The following is a 26,877-nucleotide window of genomic DNA, read 5'->3' on the forward strand; positions in this document are numbered from 1 at the left end:
CAGTGGGATGGTTCTGATAAAGTTGTGGCTTTCCCTGATCTAGACTTCATAAAAATGATTAGGTTTAGCTATTTCATCTGGGATGAAATATAGACTACTGTAATGAAATGAATAAAAACTATATTTTTAATAGTCAACCTACGCATAATTTTCTCATATAGGCTTATCAATACATGCATAGATGACAGCCTCATGAGTCTAACATTTTGGTTCTGTGAGTGACATTTATTTACAGTAGAATAATGTTGTAGCTATGTATGCGTCCTGCATTTTAATAGATACAGTTTCTCAGGTCTTTGAAATAATTCTCCATATAACGGTGTTTGAATGTGTGATTCCCTAAAACCACACCACTTCAATACAGCTATGACTGGAAGTGACTTTTCGTAGCAGGTTAGGATAGCATTTTTGCTAACCCTTTTCCTAACCTTAACCTAATTCTCATAGCCTGCCACATTACTTCTCCTAACCTTTTATGAAAAAGTCACTTCCGGTCGTAGCTGTATCTCATCTGAATGCTGGTGTCACAAACCGTATCACAGTCCTTTCTAGAAAAAAATGGTCAGTGTTATCCGGAATCATTGGGACTTCCCTACCCCCATTGAAGTCGACATTTTAAATGGTTAAGGTAAGGGTTAAGGTTAGGTAAGGGTTAAGGTTAGGGTTAGGATTAGGGTTAGGTTAGGGGTTAAGGTGGAGTGGCCATATACGTAAAGTCTAATTTCTTGGCGTCCCAATCTTTAAATATTTCTGTTCCCATAAATTTGAGCTCCTTGTTGTCGATATGTCCATAAACCAGAATATACATTTATTTGTTGCTTGGATTTACTGTTGCCCTGTTGCCATGGCAGATGCTATTTGTGTAATATCTGAGTGTTTAACACCTTTTTCTGTCCTCGGAGTTGGTCATTTTAGGGGATTTGAATATGGATTGGCTATCCCTGGCCTCAGATCAATTTAAGAGTATATGCATTGATTTTAATCTGACTCAATTTATCTCAAACCCATACGGCTAAATGTGAAAATCCCTGTTAAATCCTCATTGATTGATAAAATTTGTACTAATAACCCACATAAATATTTGTCTAGTGGAGTATTTGCAGATTAATTTAGTGATAATTTTCCCATAGTATGTATTAGAGATACGAAACAGCCAAATACTAATCCTCGTATAATTAAGAGGAGACACTTTAAAAAGTTTTCTCCTTAAGGGTTTTTAAATGACATGTTCAACTCTGATTTAGTCACTCTCTCCTGTATTCCTGACCCTCAGTTGGCTCCAGAAAATGTATCCTCCATATTTAAACATGCCCCTTTTAAATAATTTAGAGTCAAACATAGATCATCTGAGCTATCTGAGCTCATTCAGATGATAAATTAGGCCTGGGCCAAAGCAAGGAAAACTGACTCTGTAGTGGATTGGCAATCTTTCAGACAATTGAGAAACAGATGTACTATCTCGATTAAGAAAGCTAAATCAAGCTACTTTTTAAGCTCTATCTCTGACTCTGCTGGTGATCCAGTAAATGCACTGAAGCGTACCAATTCCTCTTTTTCCCTGCCTAAGCAAGTTCTGTCTGACTCTGGCATCCAACTGAGAAGAATGGGATAACAATTCTCAAACATTTTTTTATCTTGGCAGGCTTTTTATTTGTGTTTTCATTTCAACAGTTTACAATCAGTGATGTGCTAGATGCCTTACTTATGATTGATGTAAAAAAAAATCCACTGGGGCTGATATGCTTAACCCATTTTTGCTGCATCTCTCAGCTCCCCTGATTGCTTAATCATTAACCCATATTTTTTCTCAGCTTTTAGTTTTCTTGCACCTTATTTGTGGAACAATCTTCAAAATATTCTTTAATTTGGTGTTTTGGTGCTTCTAGGGCAATTCAGAAAGATGATTGAGGACCTTATTTCTGATGAATGTGTTTGTTTTTTATGACCTTTTTCTTCTTACTGCTTGCATTTTGGATTTTATTTTGGTGTGTGTATTTTCTGTAACTTATGTAATTCAGGGCTCATCTGTAAAAGAGACCTTCGTCTCAGTATGACTCCCTGATCAAATAAAGGTTCAATTAATAAAAATAAAAAAGGTTAAGCTACGGATTTAGGGAAGGCACTTCCAAAGGATTCTTGATAGCACTGACCATCAACAAATTGTGATGTTTGAGGACCACGGTTCCGGTTCAGGAAAAAGATGGCGTAAGTGCATGCTGAGTTCGAATCAAGCAGCTCGTCGAGCAAAGTTAGTGAAAACGAATGTTGTGAATGGACAACAGTAGTAGTGAAAATTGGAACAAAAAGGAAATTGTCTAAATTTGGATACATGTATGAATGATAATGAATCGCCTCTTCTCTGAAGGAGATTGTGGTGGCAAAAGTCAGAGCGGTCAATTGAATCTCCTATGCGAAAGTGATTAAAAAAGAATTGAGTAAACAAGTGATGCTAGTGAAGATATGGTAGTGGACGGACCACAGCCTGTTGTAAATGTTTGCTGCCAGTCAAAAGATACCCTGTGTGTTAAAAAGGTGGATTTTGTTGCGTTCATTGCCACAGTTATAAACTGTACAGCACAAGTCTCAAAGAAGTCTAAGAAACTGGACATTATTGTGGCTGCGACAGAAGACTGCGCTTGAAGACCCTTCCTCTTGAACCTGTGTAGGCATCAGATCTGTTTTATTTTTTTAAAGAAAAATGTTGTTTTATTTATTTTTTGGTAGTTTGGTAGTTCTTTTTTTTGGCGTATTTTGTTCCATTTTGGGGAATCCTGTTTCCATCCCACAAAGTAGGTGGCGGGATGCACATTAAATTCTGCGATCGCCAATATACGATTGAAGAAGCAGAAGAAGAAGAAGCAGAAGAAGAAGAAGAAGAAGAAGAAGAAGAAAAGTGACGCTTTTCCCATAATGCATTGCAATGCCAACGTAGGCACATTTGCCATTGCCTAGCTAGTTTTCAACATGGACACAGGTGTTTGACTTCAGCTAGCATTCGTTGCTCTTCTCAATGGATTTAATTTGAGCTGACACATATTTTCCATACATTTTAACTCCACATCTTTAGTAAAAAGTTATATCGAACTAAGCAAGCCGGACGCTTTCTACATTACCCGGCCTGGTAAGAGACTAGCAGTAGCTAACATCAGCCGGTTGGCTACCGGCGTTATCTAGACGGCTAGCTAGCTCCAGATACACAATATATCATGCATAGACTATTTAATGCCATTCAGCTTGGTAGTTGCTGTCAGTTCGTATTTTCATTGTTTTCGAATAGTGTTGATTATTTAGCTAGATCGCTATCTATGTCTTTCAAAGTCTGTCCAAGGCTGCCTAAATTAGCCGCTAGCTAGTGGTGCATTGATGGCTCGTTGATAAGAGGTAAATGGGACGTGATTTCTTTGTAAGATTGCTAATGATTACTCTCTTTCAGTGTCAGTCAAAATGGCAAGCCCAAGGACTAGAAGAGTTTTGAAGGAAGTGAGAACTCAGGAGGAAAACAACGTGAGTAACTACTGTTGGATAGCGAACGACATTCGCTTGCTGTTTGAGCAGTATAGCCAAAGATACAGTGCCTTCAGAAAGTATTCAGACCCCTTGACTTTTTCCACATTTTGATATGTTAAAGCCTTATTCTAAAATTGATTGAATAAATAAAACATCCTCAAATCTACACACAATACCACATGGTGACAAAGTGGAAAGAGGTTTTTAAAATGTTTTGCTAATTTGTAAAAGAAACTGAGAAAAAAAAACGTTATTTACATTAGTATTCAGACCCATTGCTATGAGACTCGAAATTGAGTTCAGGTGCATCCTGTTTCCATTGATCATCCTTGATGTTACTACAACTTGATTGGAGTCCACCTGTGGTAAATTCAATTGATTAGAAATGCACACGCCTGTCTATAGAAGGTCCCACAGTTGGCAGTGCATGTCAGAGCAAAAACCAAGACATGAGGTCAAAGGAATTGACTGTAGAGTGTCGAGACAGGATTGTTGTCGAGGCGCAGATCTGGGGAACAGTACCAGTAGCATTGAATGTCCCCAAGAACACAGTGGTCTCCATCATTCCTAAATGGAAGAAGTTTGAAATCACCAAGTGTCTTCCTAGAGCTGGCCGCCTGGACAAACTGAGCAATTGGGGGAGAAGGGCCTTGGTCAGGGAGGTGACCAAGAACCCAATGGTCACTTTGAATAAGCTCAAGAGTTCCTCTGTGGAGATGGGAGAACCTTCCAGAAGGACAACCATCTCTGCAGCACTCCACCAATCAGGTCTTTATGGTAGTGACAGAAGCCTCTCCTCAGTATAAGCCAAATGACAGCCCGCTTGGAATTTGCCAAAAGGCACCTAAAGGACTCTAACTATGAGAAACAAGATTCGCTGGTCTGATGAAACCAAGATTGAACTATTTGGTCTGAATGCCAAGCGTCATGTCTGGAGGAAACCTGGCACCATCCCTACGGTGAAGCATGTTGGTGGCAGCATCATGCTGTGGGAATGTTTTTCAGCGGCAGGGACTGGGAGACTATAGCTCTGCAGTGATACTCCCCATCCAGCTTGAGAGGATCTGCAGAGAAGAATGGGAGAAACTCCCCAAATACAGGTGTGCCAAGCATGTAGCGTCATACCCAAGAAGAATCGAGGCTGTAATCGCAGGAAAAGGTGCTTCAAAAAAGTACTGATTTAAATGGTCTGAATACTTATGTGAATTTTTTTAAATAAAATTGCAAAGATTTATAAAACCAGTTTTTGCTTCGTCATTATGGGGTATATTGTGTGTAGATTGATAGAAAAAAAAAATAACAATTGAATCAATTTTAGAATAAGGCTGTAACGTAACAAAATGTGGAAAAAGTCAAGGGGTCTAAACACTTAGTGGATGCGCTGTGAATGAAGGTAGGACATTACTGAGTGACTGGCGACGCAATTTGAATTGAAATTATTTTGCATTTAGTGAGTGTATTAAACATTAAGAACCCCCAGTCAACTGTTTCGACTGGGAAGCATGCGTCACGACTCACACTTTAGTCACGACTTGATTGCTTGATTGCCCAGGGCAGGGCCTAGGGTGAACTAGCTAAGGTTTTATATGGACACTGGAGTTAAAACAGTAGCGAGGGCTGAACAATCTCTGCTGATATATTCAATGTGATAACTGTCCAGTGTCCACATTCACTTTTTCAATGTCAACAATGACATCAAATGGTTAGACATTTCCCCTTCCTTTTCTCAGCTTTGCTTTGAGTGTGGGGGCTTCAACCCTCAGTGGGTTAGTGTTACCTATGGGATCTGGATTTGTCTGGAGTGTTCTGGCAAACACAGAGGCTTGGGAGTGCACCTTAGGTGAGTAACTTCAAAGTTCCAAAATGACCATTTTGCTGATTGTGTTGGGATTTATGCTTGCCAGCAGAGACATGTGCATGAATGTCAAAATCCTCTCTTATCCTAGATAAATTGTTTATTGCTTTTAGCCATGTTCTTCTAAGATAATGATTAGCAGTTGTGTGCTTTGTTAAACCACCATGGCCAGCAGCCATCCACATTTCTTCTTTCCTGACTGTTAGTGTGTTTGGAAGTATTGAACCCCTGATGTGATCTCTATACTGTAGCTTTGTGCGCTCTGTTACCATGGACAAGTGGAAGGACATTGAGCTGGAGAAGATGAAGGCGGGAGGGAACGGAAAGTTCCGTATGTTTCTGGAACTCCAAAATGATTATGATGCCACTTGGACCATGCAGGACAAATATAACAGCAGAGCTGCTGCACTTTTCAGAGACAAGGTGAGGAAGCTTCACTCTCATGAGTCATAATTTAATGATCATGCTCAGCACAGTTGCCGGGGACACTCCAAATGTCCGTTTATGGATTTCCAATGCTAATATCAGACAGGACATATTGAATGGTCTCACTCACTGAATTCCATTCCTCTGTATTCTATTGACAGGTTGCAACCATTGCAGAAGGGAAGGAGTGGTCTATTGAAACTTCCTCTGCCAAGGACTGGACTCCACCTCAGCCCAAGACAGGACTTTCATCGTCTCATCGGTAAGTAGGGCTGGGCGATTTAATTCATGTTTTTGTGCGATATTCCAAATGCCTGTAACGGAAGAATCAATGTTTTTTGTATTTCATTTTTATGAATGTTTGTCTACTTGTTCTCATGCTGTCTTTTTGGTTTTGTCCTGGTTTTGTCGCTCCTTCTGTGCTGTGTGCACTTTCCCATTTACGCCAGAGATCTGAATATAATGACAAAATGTTCATGTCTCCGCCCTAACAATGGGAGTCGTTGTCCCAAAGGCGGGAAGGTCCAGAATAAGCCCATAGAAATGCATTAAACATATTTTTGGTGAGTGAAACCTCCAGGGTCCGTATGGTCATGAAAATCCTGGAAAAGTCATAGAATTTAAAAATGTTTTCCAGGCTTGGAAAAGTTTAGAAAAATGATCAGATCTGTAATGTTTAGGAAAAGTCCTGGAAATTCATTTCTGTTAATGGAATTTATTTAAGCACCGTTTTTAGATATTTGATCAATCAAATAAAAATCAACACATCAGCCAGGATCAGAATGTGTGTCTGTTTGCGTGCATCACCTGCATGTGTGCAAGACGAGTAGGCTGTTGCTTAAAGGCGTCCGCATGCTTCCCAGCCGGAACAATTTGGAAGGGTTTGTGCATATACACTGAACATAAACGCTACAATTTCAAAGATTCTACTGAGTTACAGTTCATATAAGGAAATCGGACAATTGAAATAAATTAATTAGGCCCTAATCTAGGAATTTCACATGATTGGGAATACAGATATGCATCTGGTCACAGATACCTAAAAAAGTAGTGGCGTGGATCAGAACCAGTCAATATCTAGTGTGACCATTTGCCTTGTGGAGCACGACACCTCCTTCACATAGTTGATCATGCTGTTGATTGTGGAATGTTGTCTGTCTCCTGTTAAATAGTTGTGTGAAGTTGCTGGATTTTGGCAGGAACTGAAACACGCTGTCGTACATGTCGATCCAGAGCATCCCAAACATACTCAATGGGTGACATGTCTGGTGAGTATGCAGGCCATCGAAGAACTGGGACATTTTCAACTTCCAGGAATTGTGTATAGATCCTTGCGACATGGGGCCATGCATTATCATGCTGAAACATATCTGTTGGACCCCAGGAAGATTAGCTAACGTTACGACGTTAGCTAATGTAGATCCTAATTAAAAATGAACAAACATGCGGTGGATGAAGGGCATGACAATGGCCCTCAGGATCTCGTCACGGTATCTCTGCATTCAAATTGCCATCAATAAAATGCATTTGTGTTCGTTGTCTGTAGCTTATACCTGCCCATACATAACCCCACCGCAAACATGGGGCACTGTGTTCACAACGTTGACCTCAGCAAACCGCTCTCCCACACGATGCCATACAAACTATCTACCCGGTACAATTGAAACCGGGATTCAACCGTGAAGAACACACTTCTCCAGTGTGCCAGTGGCCATGGAAGGTGAGCATTTGCCCACTGAAGTTGGTTATGACGCCGACCTGGGTCAAGGCCCTGGTGACGATGACAAGCACGTAGATGAGCTTCCCTTAGACCGTTTCTTACAGTTTGTGCAGAAATTCTTCAGTTGTGCAAACTCCGTGTCATCAGATGTCCGGGTGGCTTGTCTTAGACCATCCCGCAGGGGAAGAAGCCTGATGTGGAGGTCCTGGTGTGGCGTGTTTACACGTGGTCTGCAGTTGTGAGGCTGGTTGGATGTACTGCCAAATTCTCTAAAATGACGGAGGCGGCTTATGGTATAGAAATTAACATTACATTCTTTGGCAACAGCTCTGGTGGACTTTCCTGCAGTCAGCATGCCAATTGTGTGCTCCCTCAACTTGAGACATCTGTGGCATTGTGTTGACAACTGCACCTTTTTGTTGTTGCCTATTGTCCCCAGCACAAGGGTCACCTGTGTAATGATCATGCTGTTCAATCAGCTTCTTGATATGCCACACCTGCCAGGTGGATGGATTATCTTGGCAAAGGAGAAATGCTCACTAACAGGGATGTAAACAAATTTGTGCACAATTTGAGATACGCTTTTTGTGCGTATGGAATATTTCTAGGATCTTATTTCAGCTCATGAAACATGGGACCAACACATGTTGCATGTATATACACTACTCAAAAAAATAAAGGGAACACTTAAACAACACAATGTAACTCCAAGTCAATCACACTTCTGTGAAATCAAACTGTCCACTTAGGAAGCAACACTGATTGACAACAAATTTCACATGCTGTTGTGCAAATGGAATAGACAACAGGTGGAAATTATAGGCAATTAGCAAGACACCCCCAATAAAGGAGTGGTTCTGCAGGTGGGGACCACAGACCAGTTCTCAGTTCCTATGCTTCCTGGCTGATGTTTTGGTCACTTTTGAATGCTGGCGGTGCTTTCACTCTAGTGGTAGCATGAGACTGAGTCTACAACCCACGCAAGTGGCTCAGGTAGTGCAGCTCATCCAGGATGGCACATCAATGCGAGCTGTGGCAAGAAGGTTTGCTGTGTCTGTCAGCGTAGTGTCCAGAGCATGGAGGCGCTACCAGGAGACGGGACAGTACATCAGGAGATGTGGAGGAGGCCGTAGGAGGTCAACAACCCAGCAGCAGGACCTCTACCTCCGCCTTTGTGCAAGGAGGAGCAGGAGAAGCACTGCCAGAGCACTGCAAAAGGACCTCCAGCAGGCCACAAATGTGCATGTGTCTGCTCAAACGGTCAGAAACAGACTCCATGAGGGCGGTATGAGGGCCCGACATCCACAGGTGGGGGTTGTGCTTACAGCCCAACACCGTGCAGGATGTTTGGCATTTGCCAGAGAACACCAAGATTGGCAAATTCGCCACTGGCGCCCTGTGCTCTTAACAGATGAAATCAGGTTCACACTGAGCACATGTGACAGAGTCTGGAGACGCTGTGGAGAACGTTCTGCTGCCTGCAACATCCTCCAGCATGACCAGTTTGGCGGTGGGTCAGTCATGGTGTGGGGTGGCATTTCCTTGGGGGGCCGCACAGCCCTCCATGTGCTCGCCAGAGGTAGCCTGACTGCCATTAGGTACCGAGATGAGATCCTCAGACCCCTTGTGAGACCATATACTGGTGCGGTTGGCCCTGGGTTCCTCCTAATGCAAGACAATGCTAGACCTCATGTGGCTGGAGTGTGTCAGCAGTTCTTGCAAGAGGAAGGCATTGATGCTATGGACGGGCCCGCCGGTTCCCCAGACCTGAATCCAATTGAGCACATCTGGGACATCGTCTCGCTCCATCCACCAACGCCATGTTGTACCACAGACTGTCCAGGACTTGACGGATGCTTTAGTCCAGGTCTGGGAGGAGATCCCTCAGGAGACCATCCGCCACCTCATCAGGAGCATGCCCAGGCGTTGTAGGGAGGTCATACAGGCATGTGGAGGCCACACACACTACTGAGCCTCATTTTGACTTGTTTTAAGGACATTACATCAAAGTTGGATCAGCCTGTAGTGTGGTTTTCCACTTTAATTTTGAGTGTGACTCCAAATCCAGACCTCCATGGGTTGATAAATTGGATTTCCATTGATTATTTGTGTGATTTTTGTTGTCAGCACATTCAACTATGTAAAGAAAAAAGTATTTAAGATTATTTCTTTCATTCAGATCTTGGATGTGTTTAAGTGTTCCCTTTATTTTTTTGAGCAGTATATTTTTCTCAGTATTTTATGACGTTTTGGACTTCGGTAAGGGTTTTTTCAGTTGTTCAGACACAATGTTTTGAGGCAAGTCTGTCGGTAGCCGACGTCTACGACCCTTCATCGATGATTGGTCAACAGTAATGATTCTTTGTCATTCATTGAGAGCTCGTTTTCATGAAAAAAAGTTATTGTGAAATACTGCACCAATCATGTTAGTTGTAACGTTGAGCGGCTAAGGTCTTTTTGGTAAAAACATCAATGTAATTACATTTCTTGTGTTATCTTGGATTAATTGTGACTTTTGCAGTGTATATTGGCTACGGTGTCTCAAATGGACGAACGGTAGTCTTTTTTTAAGGGAGTATGTGAGCGCACTCATTCGGTACGCCTAGCCGAGTTTGGCTAAGGGCCAGCCGAACTGAAGCATGCTGATGCCTTAAGGAGAGAGACATTCCAGTGCAGCAGTAGGTAGGCTTATAAAATATGATGAACAGACTAATAACTACTGTAGGTAGCCAATTCAAAACATACTTTTATATATTAAAGTATATGTGGACACGCCTTCAAATTAGTGGATTTGGCTATTTCAGCCACACCCGTTGCTGACAGGTGTATAAAATCGAGCACACAGCCAGGCAATCTCTATAGACAAACATTGTCAGTAGACGGGCCCGTACTGAAGAGATCAGTGGCACTGTTATAGGATGCCACTTTTTCAACAAGTCAGTTCATCAAATTTCTGCCCTGCTAGAGCTGTCCCGGTCAACTGTAAGTGCTGTTATTGAAGTGGAAATGTCTAGGAGCAACAACGGCTCAGCTGCGAAGTGGTAGGCCACACAAGCTCACAGAATGGGACCGCCGAGTGCTGAAGCACGCAGCGTGTAAAACATCTGTCCTTGGTTGCATCACTCACTACAGAATTCCGAACTGCCTCTTGAAGCAACGTCAGGACAAGAACTGTTCGTCGGGAGCTTCATGAAATGGGTTTCCATGGCTGAGCAGCCACGCACAAGCCTAAGATCACCATGTGCAATGCCAAGCGTTGGCTGGAGTGGAAAACAGCCCCAGACCATTATTCCTCCACCAAACTTTATAGTTGGCACTATACATTGGACAGGTACCGTTCTCCTTCAGTGGGTATTGCGTATACTTAGTACTTAATCCCTATTGATGCTTATCAAAGTAGTGTTGAGGTTGTAGTACAATCGAGAAATCATGCGCAGAGTACCCTACACAATCGCAAAGCACGTGAAATGCATGCAGATGCGCGCCGCACACAGCCTCGATGCAGCAGAATATCATCTGCAGGCTCTAGATAACATGTAAACAGCCTAACCAGCTCTGCTAAGTTGAGTAAAATGGTCAGTCAGTGGTGTAAAAATACTTTAAAGTACTACTTAAGTAGCCTTTGGGGATGTTTTTACTATTTATATTTTTGGCTACTCTTACGTCACTACATTCATAAAGAAAATAATGTACTTTCTACTGCATACATTTTCCCTGACACCCACAAGTACTCATTACATTTTGACAGGAAAATGGTCCAATTCACACTTGTCAAGAACATCCCAGTAAATATCTTTACTTTTACTCAAGTATGACAGTTGGGTACTTTTTCCACCACTGGTCAGAGTGAGGTGTTCTCTCATTTATGTCTGGAAGTAGCTAACTAGCCAACTTTAGCCAGTTTGCTTTGGGTGCTTGGTTGGGACAAGCATGCATTTGTATTTATTGGGGATCCCAAAGGCAGCAGCTACTCTTCCTGGGGTCCAAACACATTAAGGGACTTACGCGAGTTTCAGAGAGTCAGAATATGAATGTCATCTGTTAAAGTTATTGACTTCATGAACGTTGTTTCTTAAGCAACGTATGTGAATATGGGCTATTTTTTAGGACTTTTCTGGGTTGCTGGATTGTTTTTAATGCTTTACTGGGAAGTAGCTTATCAGAAGTAGACTTGCTCATGTTATTTATATTTGAGCTGATGGTGAGCTGCACACAGTGGACTTCCTACTAGGGCACACTGCCTCAGTGCTAACAGTGTAACTCTGGTTCATAGGCACATGATTACTACATACAAAAGCTGTAGGATCAACAGCGGTGTTCGGGGGACATAAATTAAGTTACTTACATTGTCTTCCAATGACCCTGGGATAATGTTGCATCAAATGTACAACTCATTGTCACAATGGTAGGGATTAACTGAGCTGGTCTTGGGTCATTTTAAGTCATTTTCTCAACGCAGCCTTAATGTGTGGACAGAGTCCGGGAGCCAAGATTATATGGATGAACTCCATTCCTATAGAGTATATTCTGTTTCCAGAAGGTGTCAAAGTTATCTATAAAAGTGTTCCAACAGAGCTACAGTAATCTTTTAGCCAGATGTAATACCAGTAGCCTGCTGAATCTTTCACACCCGCGGCCCAACAATGGTATTGGACTTGAAATGATTGGCTGCTTTTAAGAATCGTTCAGTTCTTTAAAATACATTTTCAAAAGTTCCAAGCTAGCCCTCCTAATGTCGTTTGACCCCACATGGACTACGACAGCGTCAGCTCCCGGCATCTAAAGTAAAACGATTGGAAGTGGCCTTGTAATGTCCTGCCGATGATGACCGCTGGTGAAACAGCCGAGAAGGTCTGGCCGTTCTTTCACCTCGAGTGGTTTAGAGGACCCCTTGAGGACCGAAGGGCGGTGTGGCTCAGAGAGGGAGACCGAACAGAGGATGAAGGCGCAGGTACCTCCGGATCCGATCTCTAATCGGAAGCCCCTAAGGAAGAAGGCACTGGAACCTCTGGATCCAGGGTGGCAAAGCCGTTTCTGGTCTGTGTCCGGTTCAGGCTTAACATCTCCAAGGAGGCCCCCGTTGCCAGAGGACACTTACTTCCACGGCAAGTGAAATAGCTCCATGGCTGGTTGGTTGGGTCGAGAACAGGAACATCCCCAAAGTCATCTAGGAGCATCCCACTAGCTCATGTCTCCAAGGAAGGGGGAGACCGGGAAGGGATCCCTACAGGGTACTGGCCAGTCGGCTGTGGAGAGCCGACACGGTGACACTTTCACCAGAAAGGCATCTGGCTACTGGGGTAAAAAAAAGTAGGCGGTCGTTGATTTTCCCCAGTAGCTTGTGTAGGTTCGTTACTTGTTTGCTAAGAGTAGCCACTTCGCCCCTTTTGGCCTCTGCAAGCTACATTGAAAGTCCGGGCGGTCCACATTGTCCCGGAATAAAGCAAAGTAAACACAGCTCCTGCAGCGTTAAACGTTCAATAGCGGCTTCCATTTGAGACTGCCGAGCAAGCTGGGTTTCCGTGTCTCTCTCTACATGGAATCTGGCAGGGTCCCAGGACGGTAGCTTTCACAGCAACTGAGTCCAAGAGTTAGATTCTGCTAATGCTTTCCTTTGTTCATGCTTCCCACTTTGTCAGAGTTCTGCGTGTCATGTCTTGTCTGTGGCGTTGGCAGGCAAGCTGCAGATGGACAAGGTGGCAATTCCCCATTTATCAGTCAAATTGACGGCCAACTAGCTGAAAAAGTGAGGGTTTATCTAGTGTTCTGTCGTTAAATTTTAGCTCATCTTGCTCTGGCTAGCATTAGTTGTTGATCTTGTTGATGTACATAACTGATGGATAGAGAGCCTACCTTTTTTCATAGTGGTTTGATCAATAGGACTGTAAAGTTTCCAAATGTAAGAGGACTCCCATGGTGTTTACTTATTTGCAGAAATCCATTCTGGTGGCTTTTGGCGACTGCGTTGTAGAGGTCGACCGATTTATGATTTTTCAACGCCGATACCGATTATTGGAGGACCAAAAAAAGCCGATGCCGATTTTTATTTTTTTATTTTTTTGTAATAATGACAATTACAACAATACTGAATGAACACTTATTTTAACTTAATACATCAATAAAATCAATTTAGCCTCAAATAAATAATGAAACATGTTCAATTTGGTTTAAATAATGCAAAACAAAGTGTTGGAGAAGAAAGTAAAAGTGCAATATGTGCCATGTAAGAAAGCTAATGTTTAAGTGCCTTGCTCAGAACATGGGAACATATGAAAGCTAGTGGTTCCTTTTAACATGAGTCTTCAATATTCCCAGGTAAGAAGTTTTAGGTTGTAGTTATTATAGGAATTATAGGACTATTTCTCTCTATACGATTTGTATTTCATATACCTTTGACTATTGGATGTTCTTAAGCACTTTAGTATTTCCAGTGTAACAGTATAGCTTCCGTTCCTCTCCTCGCTCCCACCTGGGCTCAAACCAGGAACACATCGACAACAGCCACCCTCAAAGCAGCGTTACCCACGTAGAGGAAGGGAAACAACTACTCCAAGTCTCAGAGCGAGTGACGTTTGAAACGCTATTAGCATGCACCCGGCTAACTAGCTAGCCATTTCACATCGGTTACACCAGCCTAATCTTGGGAGTTGATAGGCTTGAAGGGGTCGAACGTTCCAACAGGAATCTGTTCCAAAAAACGTAAAGTAAAAGGTTGCCAACCAACAACGCATACAAAGTAGCAACGCATACAAACCTAGCTAACTAGCTGCCGAATAGCCATCAACTCACCACGTAGCTTATTCTTAATGTTTGTCCATAGGCAAACGGACATGTGAGGACAGACATTTTTCGGAATAAACGTGATGAGTGAAAAACGCAATGAAATAGACCACGCCCTACCCGGTATCTTATTCTGCCGCTATACAACTTTGTATGCGTTGTTTTTTGGAAACCTTGTTATTTACAAAGTTTTTGGAATAGATTCCTGTTGGAACGTTCCACAAATTATACCCACCCAGGTTGAAGTCATAAACAGCGCAATGCTTGAAGCACATTGAATGGCTGTTTGAATGAATGCTTACGAGCATGCTGCTGCCTACCACCGCTCAGTCAGACTGCTCTGTGAAATCAGACTTAATTATAATATAATAAACACACAAATACGAGCCTTAGGTCATTAATATGGTCGAATCCGGAAACTATCATCTCGAGAACAAAACGTTTTTTCTTTCAGTGAAATACGGAACCATTCCGTATTTTATCTAACGGGTGGCTATGTCTAAATATTCCTGTTAGGCATTGATGTTTATGGTTAGGTACATTGGTGCAACGACAGTACTTTTTTCGCAAATGCACTTGTTAAATCAACACCCGTTTGTTGAAGTAGTCTGTGATTCAATGAAAATTAACAGGCACCGCATCGATCATATGCAACGCAGGACACGTTAGATAAACTAGTAATATCATCAACCATGTGTAGTTAACTAGTGATTATGTTAGTTTTTTATAAGTCTAATACTAGCTAGCAACTTACCTTTGCTTCTTGCTGCCCTCGCGTAACAGGTAGTCAGCCTGTTAATCCTTGTGGAGTGCAATGTAAGGCAGGTGGTTAGAGCGTTGGACTGGTAACCGAAGGTTGCAAAAACGAATCCCCCCTGAACAAGGCAGTTAACCCCCGTTTCTAGGCCGTCATTGTAAATAAGAATGTGTTCTTAATCTGACTTGCCTAGTTAAATAAAGGTGTAAAAAAAAAAAAAATCGGCAAACCGGTGGCCAAAAATACCGATTCCCGATTGTTACGAAAACTTGAAATCGGCCCTAATTAATCGGCCATTCCGATTAACCGGTCGACCTCTAATCTAAAGTCACGCTGTTGCAACTGACTGTAAACACAGTCCAGTTCAAAGTGAATGATGGCAGACCCCATGTGGCAAATGGCTTATTTGCATATAGGCCTACTGTAGCTCTGATTGGCTAATGCACACCAGTCTGTGTAGACTCCGGTCCTGGACAAGACAGATGTTTTTATTTACTCCAGTGTCTATTAATTGTCCAAATGCACGGCCGCTTTCTCACTATATTACTATAGAAATTTTACAAATGCCTTAATATACGTAATTCCCAAACATTCTACCAATTTATGAATGTGAAAATTAAATCTAAGCAGTTGCTTGTCAGAATGTTTAAGTGATTTTTCCTGGCGACGTATATCAACAGATTTGAATAAGATTTCATGTTGCTAAAAGGTTTGGTTTGGTCCAACAGAATGGGTCATATGGACACCAATACACATTGAGACATTATTTTACTGTAATAGAGAATATATACTTTCTAAGGATAGTCTTTTTTTAAATGTCAACTACTCAAATTGCATGCAAATAAGATGCTACTAAAACAGGAGTATCAATGAACATTCTGAAAAATGTATGCGCAGTTTGTCAAGTGCGGTATAAATGTGGAATAAGCATAAGTTATAAGGAATCGGAAACTCTAAAGTAGGCCACTTATTTCAACATGTGAACAAAGTGGACAGGCTAGCATGCTGTTCAAACCGTTGATGGACAGAAGTGTGTTCATAACTGTTCTGTGTTAGCAAGCAAATAGATCCAAGTTGACTACACTTGAAATGTAAAGAATAGCTGCGACTCATGAGCACGCCAGTTTGCCCTTGAGAGATTGTTTGAGACCTGTGTTAATTTTCTATAGTTACTGCTACAAGAAGGTCATTATTTTGACATTTTCATAGACTTGAATGCCAGATCAGTGATTATTGCAAGAAAAGCAGGTTAAACAATTTTTATAAAATAATACAATTATTAGTGGGGCTTATTTAGCCTAATTTCACGTGACTTGAATTCATGAGATTTTTGCTGGTTGTTTGAAATGCAGTGTATTTGACCTTTTTTTAATTGTACAACAAAGCTTATTTAGCTAACATTTAAAAAATAATCTATATATTGTGATTTGGCCATAAGTTATATTTTTAGGTCATATCGCCCAGCCCTATCAGTAAAGGTGAAAATAGTGTTATTTAGCTGAAGTATTCGACTACTTGAATGTTTCCAAAGTACTAATGTCCAATGTTATCAAGTCTCATAATATTCTGTCATCTGTTTTCCAATGTAGCTCAGGGGGCCCAGGGCAGAACTCGGGCAAACCTTCAGACAAGGCCTTTGAGGACTGGTTGAGTGACGATGTGAACTCTTATCAGAGGTGAGACCATCGTATCAATGACTCACTCCTCCCTGAGGCAGCTGTATAGCTTTTCTCTTATAGTACACATAAAGCACATGGTCTAAATTTGAAGTAAGATGCCACAGAGAACATTTTTGTTTTGTTTAAAGATCACTTTAATCTGCTTTTCTTATGTAATGTATTCTTAACCCTAATTATAAAACTTAACAACTTCAAGGACTTTATCTGTGAATGCTCACCCAAAATGTAGCACAGGGTCTTAAAACAAAAGATGCCACAGAATACAACGTTTTTAACATTTTGCTTAAAGCTCAATTTCATCCATTTTGTTTTCTTTCCTGCTGGGGCCACCCATATGTGTCTGCATGATTGTAAGTCGCTTTCCATAAAAGCATTGGCTAAATGGCATTATGTTTTTGGTCACCCTATGAGGACTTGTCATTTACGCAAATGTACAATTTCCCCTGTAGCGGTGGCAGTTATAGTGGGAATCAGGAGAACCGCTATGTTGGCTTTGGGAATACGCCGACTCCAGAGAAGGAGGATGATGTCCTGAACAACGCGCTATCTTCCATTTATTCGGTACGGCAGTAATACGGCACAGCATTTGGGAATCTGCATAGCTCTGTAGTAGACGGGTCTCTTTGTGTGTGTGTGTGTGTACAGTTGAAGTCGAAGTTTACATAGGTTGGAGTTGAAAAACGAGTTTTAATGACCACTCCACAAATTTCTTGTTAACAAACTATAGTTTTGGCAAGTCGGTTAGGACATCTACTTTGCATGTCATTTTCCCAACAATTGTTTAGTCAGATACTTCACTTATAATTCACTGTATCACAATTCCAGTGGGTCAGAAGTTTACATGCATCAAGTTCACTGCCTTTAAACAGCTTGGAAAATTCCAGAAAATGATGTCATGGCTTCAGAAGCTTCTGATATGTAAATTAGCCTAATTTGAGTCAATTGGTGGTGTACCTGTGGATGTATTTCAAGGCCTACCTTCAAGCTCAGTGCCTCTTTGCTTGACCTCATGGGAAAATCAAAAGAAATTAGCCAAGACTTCAGAAAAAAATTGTAGACCTCCACAAGTCTGGTTCATCCTTGGGAGCAGTTTCCAAACGCCTTAAGGTACCACGTTCATCTGTACAAACAATAGTACGCAAGTATAAACACCACGGACCACGCAGCCGTCATAATGCTTAGGAAGGAGACGCTTTCTGTCTCCTAGAAATGAGTGTACTTTGGTGCAAAAAGTGCAACTCAATCCCAGAACAATAGCAAAGGACCTTGTGAAGATGCTGAAGGAAACGGGTACAAAAGTATCTATATCCACAGTAAAACAAGTCCTATATCGACAACCTGAATGGTCACTCAGCAAGGAAGAAGGCACTGCTCCAAAACTACCATTAAAAAAAGCCAGACTACGGTTTGCAACTGCACATGGGGACAAAGATTGTACTTTTTGGAGAAATTTCCTCTGGTCTGAAGAAACAAAAATAGAACTGTTTGGCCATAATGACCATCGTTATGTTTGGAGGAAAAAGGGGGATGCTTGCATGATGAACACCAGCCGAACCATGAAGCACGGGGGTGACCGCATCATGTTGTGGGGGTTCTTTGCTGCAGGAGGGACTGGTGCACTTCACTAAATAGATGGCATCATGAGGAAGGAAAATGATGTGGATATATTGAAGCAACTTCTCAAGACATCAGTCAGGAAGTTAAAGCTTGGTCGCAAATGGGTCTTCCAAATGGTCAGTGACCCCAAACATACTTCCAAAGTTGTGGCAAAATGGCTTAAGGACAACAAAGTCAAGGTATTGGAGTGGCCATCACAAAGTCCTGACCTCAGTCCTATAGAAAATGTGTGGGCAGAACTGAAAAAGAATGTGTGAGCAAGGAGGCCTACAAACCTGACTGTTACACCAGCTCTGTCAGGAGGAATGGGCCAAAATTCACCCAACTGATTGTGGGAAGCTCATGCAAGGCTACCCGACTCGTTTGACCCAAGTTAAACAATGTAAAGGCAATGCTACCAAATACTAATTGAGTGTATGTAAACTTCTGACCCACTGAGAATGTGATGAAAGAAATAAAAGCTAAAATAAATAATTCTCTTATTCTGACATTTCACAATCTTAAAATAAAGTGGTGATCCTAACTGACCTAAGACAGGGAATTTTTACTAGGATTAAATGTCAGGAATTGTGAAACTGAGTTTAAATGTATTTGGCTAAGGTGTATGTAAACTTCCGACTTCAACTGTGTGTGGCGCTTTTAAGACAACTGGGAACTCTGTCCCCCCAAATGTGAAATCATGGTGTCTCTGATCTTCAGGTCAGAAAGTCAGAGCTCTAAGAAGATGCCCTGAGTTGGATGAGTGTTCAAAAAGGTTTTTCCCAGTTGGAGCTCCCCCCCAGTTGTCTTGAACGCACTGAAGTCTTAGAGTTCTGAGTTCTCAGTTTTGAACGCTGTAATAGTACCATTTGGGAGTTATGATGACTCGTATGACATGTTTTGTTCTATAGGGCTGGAGCAATTTCACCATCGGAGCTAGCAAAATTGCCGCAGTTGCCAAGGATAATGTAAGTATCTTTAAGTAAAGCTATTATCCTGTCACACAACTTCATTTTACTGTTTTATTAATTGCGTTATCCCATCTTTTCACTGAAACAGACCGCAAAACTTGCAACTTCAGCAACCCTGAAGGTATGAATTCCTTTTGTTAAACCGTTATTAGTAACTGATGAGTTTTGTCTTTAGTTACTACCGGGGTTTTTTCTGCATAGTGTTTTTTTGGGGCCCAGTATTTAATTTTTTTACGCAATTTTCAATTAGCCTCATGGTAAAATTGCAGGAAATTAGCTTTACACCAGCAAAACTTTCTCTCTGGCCAAGAGGACCTCAAGTTTTCAGTTGGCAAACATATCCATTGCCCCTGCCACGCCTACCACCTAAGCCATTTTTATCCCGAAAAAAACCCCCTGACTACGAAAATAACGTTATGAATGTTTTTACTGGCATAATTTTGCAACTTACTGTACATGTGCTCTAAAAACTTGTGTATTTAGATGAGACTATTTACATGGATGTGTAGGTACAAACAATTTTTTTCACCCCAATTTTTATGGTATCCAATTGTCCTGTCGCTGCAATTCCTGTACGGACTCGGGGGGAGGCCAAGGTTGAGAGCCGTGCGTCCTCCAAAACAACCCAGCCAAGTCGTACTGCTTCTTGACACAATGCCCACTTAACCCGGAAGCCAGCCGCACCAATGTGTCGGAGGAAACACCGTACACCTGGTGACTGTCAGCGTTCACTGTACCCGGCCCGCCACAGGAGTCGCTAGTGTGCGATTGGACAAGAACATCGCTGCCAGCCAAACCCTCTTCTAACCCGGATGACACTGGGCCAATTGTGCGGCGTCCCTTGGATCTCCCGGTTGTGGTCGGCTGCCACAGAGCCTGGACTCAAACCAGGATCTCTAGTGGCACAGCTAGCACTGCGATGCATTCCATTAGACCACTACTACACTCGGGAGCTCAAACAAACTATTTTAACCTTACAAGTCTAAGATGCCATTTAACGATGTTGATAAAGACGTGATTGTATGAATCCCCTTTTGTTGAATAAGGAAACCATTCATATGCTCATTCTCTCTCATGGCTCAAGTAATAACTAACATGATGCTCTGCTAAAGAGAGAGAGTTCTAGCCCCCCGCTCTAAGGAAGTACCAAGCTATGGTAATTGATTTGAGTGATAAGACATTTTCATTGATCATAATTCAACCAAAGCGATATATTGGTTGAGGCTCAAGTCTCCTAATTCCATGTGATGTACCCACAGAAAAATAATTATATTCTAGAACTTAATTATTTCTATGGATGCCCTCTGTAGCAGAAACGGCAATGCAAATGTTTAGCCTTTAGAGCTCATGGAACACAGATTTTTTACCCCCCACACGTTTCCCTTGTATTTTTTATCATAAATTAACTGGACAGAAATAACTGACCTTAATCTGTGAATTTACTGTGTTGGAACTGTTTGACGCTTCTTTAACCTCGCTTTCTCGGAACATAGTTAAGGGGCTATAAGCCGCCCCCAGAGCCGGTAAAACCAATAACAAATGCATGCTCTTTGTCCGTATGATACCTTCATATCTCATTTACTTATTGTTTTTATGAATGCATTCATTCCCACCCACCCAGAGCTTGTTGGCTGGTCATCAGTGTCCTGTCTGATATTCTATGTAAACATTTCTAAACCCACTCCTGTGAAATGGTGGATACAGACAGGTAGCTCAACCTGTACTGTTACTGTAAGCTTTTGCTTGGCTGCAGACTAACATTGTCCGGTCTCTTATTTATTTATTTTTATAAAGTTGATGGATAATCTTAATGTCAAAGGTTGTAGTGTTAAATGTATTTATTTATATGAAGTTCTTGGTCACTTTAACTTTGGTGGCTCATAAGACCAAATGGTTTAGAACCTGTTCCAGGAGTGTCAACATTCCTGTCATTTACAAAGACAGACATGATGGTATCATTATAAACAAAACACATTTTATTTGTCACGTGCCGAATACATGGGGTGTAGACTACCGTGAAATGCTTCTGAAAGCAGAATAAAGTACACAAGAACTAAGCTATACACAAGGAGTACCAGATTAATGTGCAGGGGTACGAGGTAGATATGTACATGAAGGTAGGGTAAAGTGACCATTACTTTCGTACTCACCAACCATAGGGTTATCCATCCATGCATGACAGTTCCATTGCTCAGTACCCTTTGAGGGTCAGCTGTCTGTCCGCTGTGCCGACTGCTCGTTTAACGTCCTACTGCTCGTTTAACGTTCCCCTGCCTGCCTCAGCTGCCTACTACTCAAACAGTGTCTTGTGTTGGCGTGAATGTAGAATTGTTCGTTTGATTCACACATTTTCTCCCTCACTCCCAACTAGGCCACAGAGTTAGGACAGACATTAAATGAGAATGTTATCAAACCTACCCACGAAAAGGTAACATTGTGTTTGAAGTTAATGTTAATTTGGTGGTGGGTCCCTATAGGCTAATATGCTTAGTTGAACCAGCTTTAAATTTGAATGTGCATTGTGTCCTTCGGAATGTCTGCTGTGGTGACTGACTAGATACTGTGCATGTGTAATTGCTTGATGTAGAAACATTCCACATAGCTGCTTAAAATTGGTGTTGATTGAGACTGAAATCACCTGCTCTCTCCTTATAAGTAGGCTAATCACCACATTATTAGTGTCCTCTCAGTAAAATATCGAAGCCTAACCACTGCTCACAGTAAAATATGTACCGCTCTCAATAAGAAATACTGCCTGAGCTAGCTTCGGTGGGTGATGTCTTTATTTACACGCCCACCTCTTGATGCTGTGAGTTCTTTCCATTAACGGTGATTTGGCTTGTCCAGGTAAAAGATGGCAAGTTGCTAGATGAAATGTCCGTCAGCATTGCTGGGCTGGCATCCAAGGTAGGAGAAGGCAGACCTCTGCCACACTGCAAACCGAAAACCAGTCTCCTGAGCAAGGGTCATGGGAAGCTAGGCATTCATTAGAAATGTTCCCAAGTTTAGAATGACTAAATATTCAGGTGCTGTCACCCCCATTATGTATCCTGAAAAGGAGACTGGTTTGGGTGTGTTGATGTATATTTTGAAGATAATACAATTTGATCTCCCATTTCTCTTGCTGCCATTGTTATTCTGGTGGTGAGTATGTAGATTTGAACTGTACTTGTATTATATTAAGTTGCTCAGGTAAAGGACAATGTGATGAATACAGAGGTCAATGATTTGATTTCATTAGTTCACTTTTTATTAAAATTTCATGTCTAGTGATGTTTTTTGGAGTTTGACGTGTGTCCTCTTCTCAGGTCCAGGGCGCTGGTGCAAAAGGCTGGAAAGACATGAGCGACTTTTTTGCTGGAAAGCCAGAGGACGGGTAACGTCAAGTATTCACATGGACTTTGGCTTGGAGATGTGACATACCATATATGTTCTTAGTTAGGTGGGTGGCTTTATTTGATTAACCCTCTCCCACAGGTCAGAAGGAGAGAGCTACCAGAACATGGATGCCACTGAGGGTTACCAGGGCAACTCCTCAGGCCCAGAACCAGGCCAGGCCCCTGCGCAGGACTTCTGGGAGACCTTTGGGAGTACCAGCTCCTCCAAGCCCAAGAAGTCTCCAAGTAGCGACAGTTGGACCAACGTTGACAACTCTGCCACAGAGAAGAAGAGCTCTGACAGCTGGGACAACTGGGGCTCGGAGGCAGCAACCAACAACAAACACAGCACTGGAGACAGCTGGGAGGCCTGGGACAACAACTGGGACAACAGCGGCAGAGAGACCAAAGGCAAGAAGAGCCCCGCTGCTGCCCCTGACAAACCTGCTGAGGAAACCTGGGACAATGCAGACTGGTAGAGGCCTCTCACTTCCTCTCCTCACCTGCACTATTTCTCCCTTTTTCTCTATCCCCCTTGCCTTTTTTTCCTTCACCGCCGCCTTTCCTTCCTATTCTGGCACTTTTACAGTTGCACAGTCCTGTCTCTAACCTGGGCTGCGCTCAATGCCAGTTCTGTGTTATGTTATTCCTCAATAAGAATCAATTGAAAGTAAATTGAGCTCCATGCATATGGAGTATACCTGAATATTCACAAAGTTTAAAGCAGTCTGGTGTTTTATTTTGCTGGATGTGTGTAAATAAAGTTACCTTTAATTGCAGGAGTTCAAAAATCTAAGTGAGAGCAGGGGCATAATCAAATGTAATATTTAAAGTTGCTTCCCCATTAGAAGGCAAGGTGCAATCTTGGTTTTATGACTATAGCAGGGCTATTCAACTATATTCTTACAAGGGCCAGATGTAAAGAAATAAAGGTTAATTGCAGGGGGGCTGGATATTTCCCACGTGATTATTCTAAGGAGACACCAATAAAGAAATTTGTCAAATTTAAATATTGCCAAAAGTAATTAGAGAAGTGGAGGGTGCCCAACTAACGTGAGTCGAGGTGCAACCACTTTTTATTTTTTATAATTAACAAAGAAAAGGTGCAATGCTTGCTCACTGTTTATTTATTTAAACCACTATTAAAAGCTTCTTAAAAGTAATTAGGCCATTAGAAAATCATCAAACTAAGCATCTCCAAAAAAATATGTATAAAAAAAAGATAATGCCAAGGTTTCTTTGAATTCATTTCCCTCAGTCATTAGGTGCATGTTTTTGTCAATCTTTTCTAACGAGTCCCTGTGAGCGTCAGCAAGGGACACAGAAGACATGTACGTGTTCGTAGCTTTCAGGAATGGGGTCATAATATTTTGTAGCTTAAACCGTTCAAACACTAGTGACAAATTCATATGAACAAAAAATGATCAACATGCCACATAGGTCCTAAAAATGCCCCAAACTAGACTTTAGACAACCACCATACTGCTTGTCATTTTGGCAGATCTTTTATTAATGTTCAGAATTAATCAAAGGGCCAGTCTAAATTAATAAATGGGCCGGATCTGGCCCGTGGGCCGCCAGTTTGAATAGCCCTGCTCTATATTCAGGCGTTCAAGTCATCCTAACTAAAGATGGCAGCAGTCACCTACTGAACCAGAGTGTCTAGAGTGAGAGGAGCTCACTGGTTGGCCCATGAGAAACAGGGATTTCCACTTTGTTTCCACATGATGCATAATGAAGTTGACAAGGACTTCATTATGGACTCTAGTGTGTTTGTCATGTAAAGCCAGCATCCCTGGATTGCACCCAAACAGTGCTGTCGGTGTTGACTAAAACTTAGACAAAACGTTCTGTTGTGTCAATTTATGACTGAAACTAACCTTGGTAGGATGTAGTTGCTGGATTCATATGATGCAAGTACATTGTTTGAACAATATTTTTTTATCTTATACATTCTCAGCCTGCTTTTCATTGAAACCCTAAGAGAAGACTGAGTTAGTACAACTTGGTTATTTTGATGATGAACAGGTGATGTACATTTTGGTATATAGGCCATCATTGTAAATAAGAATTTGTTCTTAACTAACTTGCCTAGTTAAGTAAAAGTTAAATAAAGAAAAATGTATACAACCCTGTCTAAAAAAGAGGTTGATAGTATAAAAGTACTATTCCACCACTCAATCGGTGGTTGTTGATCGTATTAATCTCATCTGCTAACTGTAATATGAATGATCATGTGTTCATTTCATGTACAGTATGTGTGTTAATCTGTAACATGATTGTGTGTGTTGAACTGGGCACATTTTGTTTTTGGGGTGACTTATGCTTCATTGCATGTATGTAGTAATACTGCCAAACCTGTGGGACCACCACAGCAACCTTCTGTGACCTCCGTGAACTTCATTGAACCTTAGTGGGATCTAGTCTGTTGTATCTGTCCTCTTAACACTAAAAATCAACACTTTTTTTAGTGTGCTGAGCTTTTCAGTCTCGGCGGTAAGTGTTGCATCCGAATTTGTCGATCTCCAAGTACGCACATTTATGAACTCAAATGTTGAATCAAACGACGGGCAAAGGACAGATCTCAGGCCATTAATGTAATAATCTTTAAAGGAAAGTTTGATCTAAAATTTGGATTTGTGCAGTGAATTTCTGACAAACATTCACTTCTCAAGGAGTGATGTTGAATACTGCTGATTTGAAAGCAAGCTATTTGCTGGAATTCTAAAATGAGCCACATGTTTTACATGAAGTGCAGAATAATGTGGTTCCAGAGATTCACTCCAAAATCAGCCATGCAGGCTTGGCTAGGCCTAATCATGGCCTTGTTCGAGTTATGCGCGTTTTGAGTGACTTTACCAAGGTCACTTTTAACAGATTCATTTAAGTTGTTTGCAGTCTCCCATTGTAAGGAGGTGGAACCCTCAATTTCACCCCTGTATGTGAGAGTGAGGCGTTGCTTAGATAATTATTCTACTCCTGAGAAAGATGACGAGGCTACTATTTCTTAGTTGCACCAGATTGTTGGCATTTCCTTCCCCTGGCTGTTTTTTTTGGTGGAACCACAGTTTATGGGCTGATACGGCGTGGCATGCATTGTCTTGTGTGAAAGAAAAGTGCTTCTGCTAAAAGGGCAAAGACCATCTGTTAAGAGTTGCATGTTTTCTAAAAAAAAAATCATGACTGGAGATGTAAACTAGGATAACTGTGCAATGTTTGTGTAGTAGTGCATCTTCTGTAATAGTGCTCCATCTCCCCTGCCCTCTATTTTAATGTTACCAGCCTTAAAGAGCTGACCTCAGTCTATTGATAAACCATTGTCAGTTTGGTTTGAAGAGTGTGTGTGTTCTCCCTTATTAGCTGGACAGCATGTATGATAAAATATTAAAGTAAAACGAGGTGCTGTTTAGTTTGCCTCCATATTTCTTATGCTTTGTTGATTTATATATATTTGTTTCTTGTACTGTAAGTTTTATGAAGACTTAACATTTTCAGTTAAGACTAATCAGTCTAGTGGAACCAGCCTGAAGGTGAACATAGTGATCATGCTGGTTCCACCTGGGAAAATCGCATCTTCTTACAGTCCCAAAATGTTTACTTTTTTTATTAATGAATTCCAGTGCTTTAAAGGATGTTAAATGTTAGATCCTGTTTATAGATCTACACAATCTCACCGATCATTTGGTATGTGTGAAATATAGGCCTAAAATAACTTCTCACAAAAGTACAATATGTGCTCTTTGTCTATTCGTGTTATGACTGTCACATTGGAGATTGCAACCCACAATATTTTGTAGATATCATTGTTCAGTCAATAAATTGCTATTTTTCGATATTGTAAATTAAATGGTTAATGCATCCTAATGTAACTACGGTTTGAAAAAACAAATAGTTGAGGATTATTTTTAAAAACATAATTGGTATTTCTAAGTGCATTGGGCGTTGGCGAGTTTTCTTTGAGTTCCACTAACTTATCTATACAAGCGTTCCATAATGGTGATCGATTGAAGATAATTTCCTCCAGTGCCCTTAACTCTAATGTAAACCATAAGATTACGGTAGGCTTGACCCTTATAGTACTGTACTCTATAAATACTCTATAAATATATAACAGTTCCGGTTGTGGGTGTATTTCTGTGCACCACCTGTTGTCTCTATGCTAAATAAAAACGTATACATGTATGTGTTTGACTTATTTTTTTTCTCATG

The 26,877-nt window shown here is 41.4% G+C and overlaps 1 protein-coding gene across 9 annotated transcripts; it reads left to right on the top strand.

Moving 5' to 3' along the window:
- The first annotated feature begins 2,848 nt into the window (after nt 1-2,848).
- Nucleotides 2,849-26,850, top strand: LOC106583332 (ADP-ribosylation factor GTPase-activating protein 1). 9 transcript variants are annotated; one of them, XM_014167399.3, is made up of 14 exons: nt 2,849-3,121; nt 3,434-3,504; nt 5,238-5,347; nt 5,614-5,785; nt 5,950-6,050; nt 16,635-16,721; nt 17,174-17,285; nt 19,232-19,288; nt 19,380-19,412; nt 20,785-20,814; nt 21,663-21,719; nt 22,139-22,198; nt 22,600-22,667; nt 22,769-26,850. In XM_014167399.3, the coding sequence occupies exons 2-14, from the start codon at nt 3,445-3,447 to the stop codon at nt 23,145-23,147; spliced, it is 1,326 nt and encodes a 441-aa protein (XP_014022874.1). In that variant the 5' UTR covers nt 2,849-3,121; nt 3,434-3,444; the 3' UTR covers nt 23,148-26,850. The 9 variants fall into 9 exon arrangements, with proteins under 9 accessions (XP_014022874.1, XP_045561399.1, XP_014022877.1 ...); XM_045705443.2 differs by lacking the exon at nt 22,139-22,198; XM_014167402.3 differs by lacking the exon at nt 22,139-22,198 and having other exon boundaries at nt 22,606-22,667.
- The last annotated feature ends 27 nt before the right edge of the window (nt 26,851-26,877 follow it).

The sequence above is a fragment of the Salmo salar genome, chromosome 22 (assembly GCF_965601325.2).
Source record: "Salmo salar chromosome 22, fSalSal1, whole genome shotgun sequence".
In the NCBI taxonomy this organism is placed as follows: Eukaryota; Metazoa; Chordata; class Actinopteri; order Salmoniformes; family Salmonidae; genus Salmo; species Salmo salar.